This window comes from Ovis aries, chromosome 13 (genome assembly GCF_016772045.2).
Source record: "Ovis aries strain OAR_USU_Benz2616 breed Rambouillet chromosome 13, ARS-UI_Ramb_v3.0, whole genome shotgun sequence".
NCBI lineage: Eukaryota > Metazoa > Chordata > Mammalia > Artiodactyla > Bovidae > Ovis > Ovis aries.
In genome coordinates this window covers 78051769-78064431 of record NC_056066.1, presented here as the reverse complement: position 1 = coordinate 78064431, position 12663 = coordinate 78051769, and the positions used below count along the sequence as shown (strand labels likewise).

At 56.5% G+C, this 12663-nt stretch overlaps 1 protein-coding gene across 1 annotated transcript; it reads right to left on the bottom strand.

Moving 5' to 3' along the window:
* Nucleotides 1-5910: 5910 nt before the first annotated feature.
* On the bottom strand, nt 5911-12022 carry SNAI1 (snail family transcriptional repressor 1). Its single transcript, XM_004014881.4, has 3 exons — nt 11846-12022; nt 10622-11149; nt 5911-6899 (listed from the first exon to the last, which is right to left on the bottom strand). Exons 1-3 carry the CDS (start codon nt 11925-11927, stop codon nt 6715-6717), a joined length of 795 nt encoding a protein of 264 aa, XP_004014930.2. The 5' UTR covers nt 11928-12022; the 3' UTR covers nt 5911-6714.
* Between the last annotated feature and the right edge of the window lie 641 nt (nt 12023-12663).

Sequence of the window (12663 nt, the reverse complement as noted above, 5' to 3'; positions counted from 1 at the left end):
GGCACACCCTCGAAGGAATAAAGGCAGAGAAGTGCACGTGAAGAAGGAGGCAGAGGTCACAGCCATGCACGGAGCCAAGGAGTGCCAGGGTTACCAGGAGCCTCCCTCTCGACGCTGGAAGAGGCGAGGAAGAGCATACTCCCTCTAGAGCCTTTGGGATTCCCTGGTGGCTCAGTGATAAAGAACCCGCCTGTCAGTGCAGAAGACCTGGGCTTGATTCCTGGGTTGGGAAGATCCCCTGAAGGAGGAAATGGCAACCCACTCCAGTATTCTTCCCTGGGAAATTCCACTGCCAGAGGAGTCCTGTGGGCTATCGTCCGTGGGGTCGCAAAAGAGTCAGACACGACTTAGTGATTAAATGGCAAGAGCGTTTGGAGGTAGCATGACCCAGGTGACACTTGACTTTGGACTTCTAGCCTCTAGAACTGTGGCAGAATAAACTTCTGGGTTCCCCTTGGGCCCAGGGCATCCCACACAGTATGTGGGATCTTAATTTCCCAGCCAGGAAGTGCAGTCTTAACCACTGGACCACCAAGGAAGTCCCGAATTTCTGCTCTTTTTAAACCACCCAATTTGTGGTAATTTTTTATGGCAGCCGTGCAAGCTCAGTCACTCAAGTGTGTCCGACTCTGCCACCCCATGGGCCCTGCAGCCCACCAGGCTCCTCTGTCCATGGGCTTTCCCGGGCAAGAATATTGGAGTGGGTTGCCATTTCCTCCTCCAGGGGATCTTCCCCATCCAGGGATCGAACCCACCTCTCCTGTGTCTCCTGCACTGGCAGGGTGATTCTTTACCACTGAGCCACCTGGGAACTGTACGGTAGCCACAGGAAACTAGTATATCACCCAACTGTGGGCACAAAGAGTGGGTCTCAGGCCCAGGGTACTGAAGGAGGTTGCGAAAATAACCTCTGGCCAAGTGGGTGGTCCTGCCCTCATGGAGTCTGGAAATTTTCCTAGTCCTCAGGGACCACACAGCATACCTCACCTCACAGGGCCGTATGGAGACTGAACTCTCTTTTCCTGGTCCTAACCCACGCCCTCATCTACACACACCTTTGGCTATCTACCTGGCTGGAGATGGATGTTGAGGTTTCTATTAACAGAAGACTGGTTAAAGCACAGAATGAGACCATCTATTTGAGGCAGTCTAGACAGGCCAGTGTAGTAAGTAGACACCCAGATTATGTTCCACTTCCATTTAAAAAGTTTTAATTGCACCCACCCGAAGGGAGAAGGAACGAAATGACCACGATGATAAAAGAACTCAGCATTTGGGATTTCCCTGGCGGTCCAATGAGTAAGACTCCGAGCTCCCCGTGCAGGGGGCATGGTTCGATCCTCGGTCAGGGAACTGGACCTAACACACAGCAACTGAACATCCCGCAGGCCGCAACTGAGGTTCTGCATGCCGCAACAAAGGTGGGAGATCCTGTGTGCCACAACCAAGACCCAGCGCAGCAGAATAAACAAACACATAAAACCAATACTAAAAAAAAAATTGTTTTAAGAAGAAAAAGAATCAGGATGTCAATCCCAGCTCTGCCATCTGCTTGCTGTGTGACCTTGGGCAAGTTACTTAACTTCTCTGGGTCTTGGTTTCCTTTTCCTCAAGTCTGTTGTGAAGGTTTAAGGAGTCAGTCTATGCAAGGTACTCAGCACAGGGTCATAGAAGTGCCCCATAAGGATGGTGGCAATGATGTATTTCCTAGGGACACACACATGTTCATCACTCACTCAGCAAGGTTTCACTGGCTGTGCTCCTCCTGTGAGAGAGACTGGACAATGAACAAAGCAGACACCGTTTCCACTTGCACGGAGCTGATATTCTGGTGGGGAAGACACTCAAAAGAGAGCAGTGACGAGTGAAATATTTGGGTGAGTGCGATGGCGACAAGTGCTACGGAGAAAAATAAAAGCACGGAATGTGAGAGGGGCGGGGCGGGGCGGGGCGACCAGCTGTGTGGCTTCTCTGGGGGCTGAGTCTTCCTGGCAGAGGAATAGCAAGTGCAAAGGCCCTGGGGTGGCAGAGGGTCCCTCATGGCTAGAAGGAGGGGGACTGGGGGAGGGGAGGGTCTAGGAGGTGCAGTCCCCCCTTGTGGGCCGAGGCAAGGGCTTTGGCTTTTCCTGTGAGTGAGATTGGAGCCATATGTGCATGTGAATATATGTGCTTATTTGTTTAACCTAGAAAGATGTCAACTAGGCGCTTCACAGAATCACAATGGAGACAGTAAGGGCATCGGGGTGGGGTGTGTGGATCACACATCCCTTGAGCCTCATATCTACTCTTTTCATTTTTTTTTTAATGAAAGAATAAATCCCCATAACATTTGTGCAATTGACCATTTGAAAGCAAAAAAGGGCAAGGACCCAGATCTCTGTTCGCCAGAGCACGCCCCCATCCCAGCTTAAAGGACATCCATAAGAAAGCCACCGGACCACTAATGGGGCCCAGATGTGCCCAGAGGTGGCCCTGGCCCCAGACCTGCCTGCCTGGACACTCGCACGGAGTTCGGCTTTACAGCCAGTTTATTTCCTGGACTTGTTTTAAAGAAAAACCCAGGGGAGGATCTAAGGGCCTGGCCAGCCCCTTCTGTTCCCCACCCAAGCTCTCCCAACCCACAGCTCTGAGCTGCTGCCCAGAGGAGGGCAGTTCTTCCCTACAGTAGAAAGCCAACCAGTAAAAATGGAAGGAATGATGGAGCTAGAAAAATCGCCATTTGGCAACCACCATAGTAATAATTGATTTAGGCAGAAATCACCATCGAGGGCTAAACCTCGTGGGAGGAAGCTTGAGAAGTAACAGGATATTCACGTGGTCCTGGAATGTCTTCCCGCAAGATACAGATTAAATATAAAAAGGGAGAAAGAGGAACTTTATCCACCTTAACCAAGTGGTCTAAGGTGACGTCACCAGGAATGGGACAGGCTGACGTCATGTGCCGCGTGATAACTTGCCCTGGGAAGGGCATGGCCCTACCACTGTGGTTCTGCCCACAGCGCACAGCCCAGATTTTAACCACGGGGAAGCATCAGAAAAGTCCAAACTGGGGGACATTTCATGAAAAGACCTGGCTTGAACTCTTCAAAAATGTCAGTCACAAAAGACCAAGGAAGGAGCTGTTCCGGAAGAAAGAGACTGAAGAGACAAGACAAGGAAACTTAACGCGTGATCTGGGTCGCTCCCCACCCCCACCCAGGAAAATGCTGCGGAGAACATCGCTAGCACAGTTGGGGAAGCTTGATTGTGACTGTGGATTGAATAAGAGCATTGCACCAATGCTGAGTTTCCCAATTTTAATCATTAAACTGTGGTCATAGGAAAGAATGTTCCTGTCCTTAAGAAATACCCACTTACATAGTGGCAAAACGGCATCGTTTCTACTGCTTCCTCTCAAATGGTTAAAAAAAAATAAAAGTGGGAATGTGTACCTGTGTAGACAGAGAGAGAAAATGCAAACTTGATAAGATGTTATTCTGAAGAATCTGATGGAAAGATTCCAGTGTATTGTACTTTCCTTGCAACTTTTCTGTCAGGTTGAAATTATTTCAAAATAAAGAGTTTCAAAGAAATCTAAAACACCTGTCTCCCTTCTCTCTCCTAATAGTCTCTATCCGCCCCATTTCGCCCCTACACCCCGCTAGAGACCTAGGCTTTGATTGCTTTATTATAAATCCTCCCAGACTTTCTGTAGGCAAATGCAAACAAGAATGAAGACCATGCTCAATTCCACCCTTCTTCCCACAAAAAGGAGCATGCTCTGCATGTCATTTTTTTCCCTTAGCTAAATGTGGTTGAGTGGGGCGGGTCCACATCAGGACAGAAGAACTGTCAACCGTTTGATCCCCACTCCCGCCACCCAGTCCAACATCTTTTTAAAAAACCCCTAGGAACTCGCACCCACCAGCACTCAGGTATGCCTGGCACAGGCCTAGAGGCTCATTCTTCAACCCAACCTTCCCCGAGGCCTCCACCCCTCTGGGCCGGCTCAGCATCATCCCTCTTGCCTTGGGCCTTTCCCTGGCTCCCAGCTCTTGTTTCTTTTCCTCTTCTGACTTGGCTAACTCCATTCTCCACCAGGATGGGAGGGATCAGAGTCAAAGAAAAGCAGGCCTCATGGCTCGTCTGCTTAAAAGGCTCTGTGCCTGCCCTGGGGCTCAACCAGAGTCTGATTCCTCCTTGCCACCCACACAAGCGCTGCAGGACATGGATGGTCTCATCAACCCCACAGGATCCCCCCAGCCCCTCTCGGCAGGAGGACAAGCTCATTCCAGCCTCAGAGCCTCTGCACTTGCTGCTGGCTCCCGAGGCTGGAGCCCTCGCCTCCTACAGCTCCACTGGAACGGGCTCTGGGCTCCGGCTCTCCGGGCCTTATCAGAGGGCGCCCCACCCCATCGCTCCGAAGCACATGCTCTCTTTAATTCCATCTTGGCCTGTCACTGTAGGCAAGCAGCTTGTTTATTTAGTCACTTGTTTGTTTTCTGTCTCCCCCACTAAAACATGAGTTCCCTGAGCCCAAGGACTGTCTATCTGTTCAGGGCTGTAACCCCGGGGCCTCGAACACGCGGGTCTCACCCAAACCGACTGCATGGACGTCCTTTTCTCTCGGGGGAGGAAGGCACTATCATCACCCTATTTCAGAGGCAGAAACTAGAGTGTCCAGGGGTCTGAGATGGGGAGAGCTTTGCTCCAGGGCCTGCGAGCCAAGGGGGTGCGAGCCTGGTTCTTGACTCCTGGGATAAAGGGAGTCTGGTACACCCTGGTTGAATGCTGGCTGGGGGTTCCCATGAGGCCCACCCCTCGGGGAGTGTGTGAGAACGATTCTTCATCCCCCACATGTCAGCACCTACTGTGGGTAGGTGGATGCCCCCCAGGGACCTGGGACACAGTAGGCCCTCAGCACACTGATGCCCACCCCTCACCCACCCCCAACTCCCTGACTTCCCTTCAGGGAGGCCAGCTACAATTTGGCGATTGTTAGAGAACTTTTTTTTCTTTGGGGAGGAAAGCTGCAAGTCATTAAGGGCTGCTCCCGGCCTGCGGGTCACCATTTCCTGTTTAGAAGAAAGAATCATCTCTCCTTTGGAACACGAAGCTCCCCCACCCCCGGCCTGGCTCTGGGGCTCCGGGGCGCCTGTGACGCCCGCCCCGCTCAGCTCCCCGCAGGAAACTGGCACCTTCAGCACCTTTTGTGCTCAAAAAGGACACTCATTTTCTCCCGGCCCCAGGAGGGCCCCAGAGGTGAGGTCACCATGCCAGCCAGTGGGGAGTGAATTATCTCAGTCCCGGGACGCAGTGCTGACTGCCTTCCCGTCCTGTCCTCGAGCAGGAAGTAGAATGACCCCTACCCTTTGGCCCGGCTTCTCACCCTCCCGGCTCCAGCCAGTCAATTTCCTCGCATCAAAGGCCATTTGGTACCCAGCAGTCAGACGGAGGTGTGGGCCTGCCAGGGAGGCCGGAGCGGGGCCCGGAGCCCTTGGAAACAGGAAGGACATCCTCTGTCCCTCCTGGCTCACCGCATTCCACTCTCATCTGGAGCAGCAGCCGCGCCCTCTCCAGAAGACCTGCCGGGCTGGGGAAGGCCCCACAGCAGGCCTGCTTGATAAGACCTGGGAGCCAGCTTCCTTCCCCGTGAGCCTGGTCGGCTTGAGAACAGGAGGGCCACAGAGAGGATAAGGAACCTGCGTGCACAGCTCTCCCGCCCACCGGCCCACAGGTGTTTCCCGACCTCCGCATCGGACAGGACATCCACGCTCCGAGGAAAACCCACCTGCACAAACAAGGTCTCCCGGCAAACCCAGAGGGCCAAAGCGAAGACTGCGGGCCATTGGGAGCACTTGAGCTCCCTGCCCCATCCTTCCTCCCTGAAGGCCACTGAAAATACCCCTCTGGCGATAAAACCAGGTGGACTTTTTATATATAAATTAACCACTTTATTGAATATCAATAAACCGTACATATAACTATACAAAATGTTTCCTTAGTACAAAATGTCGCTTGCGATATAAATACCAGTGTACCTTAAAAAAATTGTAAACATCTTCCTCCCGGGCCCACCTGTTGGGCCCCGAAAATAGTTCTGGGAGACACAGTGGTGGGGCCGGAGTGCCCCACTCAGGCCCCCGACAAGAGAAGGCAATTATTCACAGTCCCTTTGGAGACATCGTTAAATTGCCCGTGAAACAGGTGCCACCATGGCACACAGGAGGCTGAAATAGCTGCCTGGGCCCGGGGGCATCCTGGGGTCCAGACGCAGTCCTGGCATCAGGGGGCACTGCCGCGGGGCACCTGGGGGTGGCCGCTTGCATAGTGAGGCGCACCTCCTGGAGGGGCGGCCTGGGGTTCCCTTGGGGGCAGGCCGGGGGCCCCTGAGCAGGGCAGGAACTTCTCAGTCTGCCGGCTCTTGTCCCCGAGCTTCAAGCAGCTGCACCGGAACAGCTCTGGAGTCACAGAGCCGCGCAGAAAGGCCAGCTCCACGGATGCTGGGAGCAGCGGCTGCCAGGAGGGTCCCTGCGGCAAGCCCCCCACCCCACCCCCCCAAGCCTGGCAGGGCATCCAGAAGACCAGGAAATGGTCCCCAGGGTCCACCTGGACGGTGGAGCTCAGGAGGGGATGCTGTGGCAGTGACCAGGAGGCAGGTACTTCCTTCTGGAGCTGGGGGAGGCCACCCCGGGCTGCAGGGAGGGCCCAGAGGGGCGGAAGGAGCCTTGAGAGTCAGCGCGGCCCCCCTGAGCAGCCCGACTCTTGGTGCTTGTGGAGCAGGGACATTCGGGAGAAGGTTCTGGAGCATGTCTTGCACTGGTATTTCTTGACATCCGAGTGGGTCTGGAGGTGGGCCCGAAGGTTGGAGCGGTCGGCAAAGGCGCGGCTGCAGTGGGGGCACGAGAAGGGCTTCTCACCTGGGGAGAGATGACAGGAGGGGTTGGTGGAGGTGCAGTCACTCAGGAGAACAGCTGACGTCTGCTGACATCCCCAGCCACCCCCAGCCTCTGCCACCCGGCTCACCCCAACCTTGAAGGGCTCCCGTGACCCAGAGAAACCAGGGGCCTGGATTCGGCAGGGAGCACTACCGCTTCCCACCGTGTGGCTTCTCTGAGCCTCCATTTGCTCATCCGTACAATGGAGCCGTTCAGCCCCCACGCACAGGGGTTGGTAATTGAGAGAAGGCTGAATCAAATACTTTTCCTGCCCTGCCGGCAGAAGTGCTCAACAATGACGCGGCAGTGACGGCCGCCGTGTTTGCCGAACGCTTTGTGCCAGGGACGGTGGAAGCACTTCCCACTATCTCATTGAACCCCACCTTCGTCCTGAGTTTAGGGATGGAGAAACTGAGGCACAGGGAATATGCAGGGTCTCAGCAAGAACCAAGCAGCCCGACTCCAGCACCCTTGGTTTTAACCACTACAGAGACTGCCTCTTAGTTAAGGAGGCTGAACTGGGTGTTTCTTATTATCCCTGTATTGCTTTCCTGCGGGGACAAAGCTTAGCTTAAGAGTCACCCTAAAAGCGCCCCCTCCCCTCCTCCCCAGGTCACTCCTTTTCACTGCTTCCCCATCACTGGGATCACACTCAAGAAAGTGTCTGTCTGTCCCCCCCCCCGTCAGAGAGTCCCACAAAGGCAGGAACCTCCCCACCCCGAATCCATTCCAAGCTTCCAACCCAAGGCCTAGAACCCCCAAGAGGCTACAGAAATCTTTTCACCTTGTGACTTTTTAAAAAAGAATCCCACCTGAGGCCCTCATGCCACCTGGGCGCCCAGGCTGTATTGGGAAGAGCCTTGCACTCAGGGCTGGATACACAGTAGGAGCTTTAAGTACTTGGACAACAAATCTTTTTTAAATAATAAAAAAGAAAAGGTCTCAGAAGAGCCTGACTGCTCAGTCACCACCAGACAACACCATTCACCAGCTTTTCATAATTCCTGCTCCAATCAAGAGACTGTAACTCACATTCCAGAAACCTTCCAGCAAATGCTGCTTCGCTTTTCCTTGGGGCTGCGTTTCCCAAATAAAGCCAGAAGAGTAACTCATTAAATAAATACTAATCAAGCCTCTAACTCCACCCAGGCACTGTTCTATAATACTGAATATTCTTTTCCCAGAAAAGACATTCTCTTCTCCTCCCATTCCCCCGTGTCCCTAGGCCAAGGCCGCCTAGTTAAATCCTGGTGCTGGAAATAAATGAATGCCAGCAGCCCTCCTGGGTGCCTGGGGGCACTGCGCAGTGCTGGGTGGGTGGGGTCCAGGAGCCAGGTGCCTGCAGCCCACAGGGGAGCCTCGGTCACGGGCTCAGTCTCCTGGGGCCAGGAGCCGAGGCACCAGCAGGACGGGGCCGGGGCCAGAGGACTGGGGAAGGGACGCCTGTGTGACCTGCTCTGCCATGACTGGAGTGCCTCTGCATAGAAGGCCCGAAGGCTCTGATGACTGCGTCCTGCAAGTTCTTCCTCATTCACACCATACTCTGAAAACTCAGGCCCTGGGCTCTGCAGACCGGGAAAAGCGGATGCGGTGCCTGGGTTCCCTGCTTCCCCTTGCCCCCCTCAGGTGAGGTGCAGGAGCCCTGACTCCGGCCTGTAAAGCTGGGACTTGGGCAAGTGGCGGCCTTCTCTGCGCGTCCGTTTGCTCACCGCTGAGACGGGGTGAGGACAGTCCCGCTCTCAGGGCGGCTGCTGGACTGACTGCTGCGACACAGGTGACGAGAGAGGTCTGGAGCGCGTGCCTTCCAGCCTACGGCGCTCAGCGAACGTTATCTTTATGTTACGTGTGATTAGACACAAACCTGGACAAAGGGGCCGGCTGGATGGGATGGGATGGGATGGGATGGGTGGAGGTCTGTGTGCAGAAGCAGGAGGCCCGGCAGGCCTCCACCCTGCACAGACCCACTCCCCCACCCTGGCCCGGCCACGTCTCTCTGGTGCTCCTGGAGTGTGAAATGGGCACCAGGCCGGCGGGGACAAAGGCCGCCGAGGGGGGCAGTGTACATGCGATACTCCCTGGATTAAAGGGGCCTGACACGCTGCAGGCCGGCAGCTGCGGCCCGGAACAGGTGCTGGGCACCGCTGCCCCGCGCACCTGCTCCAGCCCCCAGCCCCCGCCTCCCGGCGCACCATTAAGACGCACAATGGGAGGCGAGGAGGATGGCGCTGGTGCATTTCAACAGGCTTTGTGTGTCTGGGCCGTGCCTTTACATGAAAATAATGCCCGAACGGGTGGGGAGAGAAGCTGGGGGGCTGAGGGGAGCATTGCAGGGCTTCCGCTGCCCCCAAATAGAGACCCCCGTCGCTGGGCAGCCACATAGGCCAGGCAATTGGACCTTTACATGTTAAAATCAGGGCTTTTGTGTACCAAGGAAGAAATTGCAGACACGGGCTGCAAGCTCTGGAGGTTGCCTGCCTCCACCCGTGCCCCCTCCCTCCCGCCCCCTCCAGGAGGAATGACATCAATAATGCCTGCAAAATGCCAGGCTTCACACACCACCTCACTGACCCTCACAGCTTAGAGGTCAGCCCCTGGGCCAGGAAATGCCAGAACTGAGTCTCCAAGCTGGCCAGGCTGACCCCCAAAACCAACAGTCATGACCCTTGAATCCTCTCTCTGAAGAGCAGCCCCAAGCAGAGAGGCCTCCCCCATTCACCCTCTGAAAAGGTGGAGTGGTTACCTTTTCTGCACTTCCGGAAAGCTAAAGGCTAGGACGGGTTCCATCTCACAAGTTTCTACACATTTAGCATTACAGTTTTTGAAATGCCAAGACCTAATTGCGTTTTCTGCCAGCAAAGGAGTTCCTGGGCCTGCATGATGGGATTAAGTTTATCTGTTCAGCAGTGAGTGGGGGTGGGGAAAGCAGGTCTGAGAACCATCATGATACTATAACAAGTCATTATCAAGTGACGAAGCAGCCACTGAATCTAGACTGCACCCTCTACAATACTACCATAACCCACTCGGTATGATTAAGTTATAATCAGAGAGGCTCAGAGAGTTAAATCCCATACTCAAAGACACACGGCTTGAGAGCAGAACAAATACCAAGGACGATTTTTGTGCCTGCTGGTCGTGTCTCAAAGCATTTTCCCAGGTTCTGTCTGTCCCAGGTGTCTCATTTAACCGGCACAAAAACCTCACAAGGTGTTTTTACGCTTATTTCACAGATGAGGATACAGAGGCTAAGGGAGGTGAAATGCCAGCCCAAAGTCTGGGGAGGATCCCAAAGCAGGATCCAGAGCGGAGGCAGGTGGGCAGGCTGACAACATCCTGTCTGACTAGGGTGGGAGTAGGGGTGGGCTAGGGGAGGGTGGAGCAGGGTGGGCCCCTTCACACCTGGCCCCAACAGCAAGGTGTTGTTTATACCTTTCCCATATCCAGCTCCAACCCATTTGGCTGAGAGGAACTGAGCCTGCTGAGGGACATGTAAAAGTTATCTACTCAGCCCGAGTGCTTAGCTGATGAATGATGGCATGTTTCTGCCAAACTTCAGAGCCAGGCCTCCCGGAACTCTCGAGCTAGGTGTCAGGAGACGGCGGGGGCCTCGGTTCCCACAATCTGAAAGTAACAGCAAAGCCCATCTTACAAGCGCTGGCAGCGAAGGCAGAGAGAATGGGGGCTGGGGGTGAGGTGGGACTCACCGGTGTGGGTCCGGACGTGGCCCTGCAGCAGCCAGGGCCTGGAGAAGGCCTTCCCGCAGGTGCTACAGACGCAGGGCAGCGTGTGGCTCCGGATGTGCATCTTGAGGGCACCCAGGCTGACGTACTCCTTGTTGCAGTATTTGCAGTTGAAGGCTTTGCGAGACTGGGGGTCCTTGGCCACGGAGAGCCCGGTCAGCTGCTTGGGCAGCTGGCCCAAGCCTGGGAAGGCAGCATAGCCCTCAGCCTCCAAGGAGGAGGCTGAAGTGGACGAGAAGGACGAAGGAGCCGGCGAGGGTGGGCTGGGGGGCTGGGAGCCTTTCCCGCTGTCCTCGTCGGACAGGGAGGTCAGCTCGCCAGCCTTGGGGATCTCCTGGGGCAGGAGAGAAGCCCAGCTGATGGGCTGGGCTTGGGGCGCCAAGAGAGAGTCCCAGATGAGTGTCGGCAAGGAGGCGGTGGGATTGAGGACCTCGGGCGGCGGGATGGCTGCCAGCAGGTGGGCCTGGTCGTAGGGCTGCTGGAAAGTGAGCTCTGAGCAGGGGACAGAGAAGAGGGCAAGGTCAGGCGTGAGCTCAGTCAGCCAGCAGACATCAGCCTGATGTGGGCCAGGAGCTGAACGGGGCTAGCACTCAGGGCTTATCAGATGAATACCAGATTCACTACTAGGACCGGCAGTCTGAGCCCCTCTTCACCCAGGTCACCTGGTTCTCCCTCTTCCGGGAAGAATCCCCCTTCCCTAGCTCCGACTCAAGGGGGTCATTTCCACATCTCCATCCTCCTGAGGTACCCAAGTACCCAGCTTGAGGCCAGACCCCAGCATCCTGGCCCCTCGTCTCCTCAGCTGCCAAGGCACCACACCCCTGTCCCAGGCCCCCTTCCATACACATTTCTTCTCCCACACCCTCCCCCAAATCCCCTGGACTCTTTCGGAGCCCTCGGCCCGGCGTCTGTCCAGATAGAAGGCTCCTCTTCTCACTTTTGGGAGGGGCGCCCCTCTTCTCTGCGGCTGCTAAGTTTCCGTTTCCTCAGCCCAAGACCACCGCCCTCCAAAAACCCTCTCCACATCTCCCGGACCCACCTGACCCGAGCTTATCCGCACCCAGGCTCTATTCTTTGACTCGACTCTCGCCCCTCGACTTCGTCCCCAAGCCCCCTGCTCCTCCAATGCTCTCCCCATGCAGCCTTCGCTTGCCTCCCCCGAACTCCCCAGGGGTCCGGTCCCCTCACCTGGAGAAGAGTCGTGCAGCTCACTGTAATTGGGTCTCCGGCGGGAGCCCGCAGACTTCCTGACGAGGAAAGAGCGCGGCATGGTGGCCGAAGCAGCGGGTGGTGGGGGGGGGGGGTCTCCCCGGTCGCGCCGGGATCGCAAAGCTCTCCACCCACGACGCCGTGCAGCTGCGCTGTGAGTGGAGACGGGCCGCCGATTCCCTTAAGTACGCCAGTCGCGGGTGGGCGTGGCCCGTCCCAGTCACGCCCCTTTGTCACCTCCGCGCCAATCGAGACGCGCCTTCGCCAGCGGCCCCGCCCCGAGCAGGTGCGCTGGGGGCTGGCGGGGCTCGCGCCGCGTGGCGCTGGAAGCCGGGCGGGGCCGCGCGGACGCCGGGCCTCGGGCGCGTGCATGGGCGCCTGGCGGCGGGCTGCCGGGGGCGGGGCGCTGGGAACCCCTGGACGAGGCGGGACCCCTCTTCAGGACTCGGGCGCCCGGGCCGGCTCGGCGCGGCAGGCTCTCCCGCCTCTGGCGCCCCCTGGCGCCACGCGCCACGGCTCTGGGCACCTGACTTTCGGAGACCGCCACCTCACGGGGCGGGGGGTGCCTTCGCCCGTAGAGTGCCCCGCAGAGAGCGTGGGATTGACCAGGGGCAGCACACAGTTCGGGGGCGGAGAGAAGCAATGGATCCCTCCACGTGGCTGCTGACAGTGTGCCATGCCACGGCCCTTTTTTTTTTTTTTTTTGCAAAGCAAACGGGCATCAGCTAGAAAAACGCACATACTGACTGTGTGCCCACTAACGAACCAGGCACCACTCCCGGCGCTGGGGGGGATAC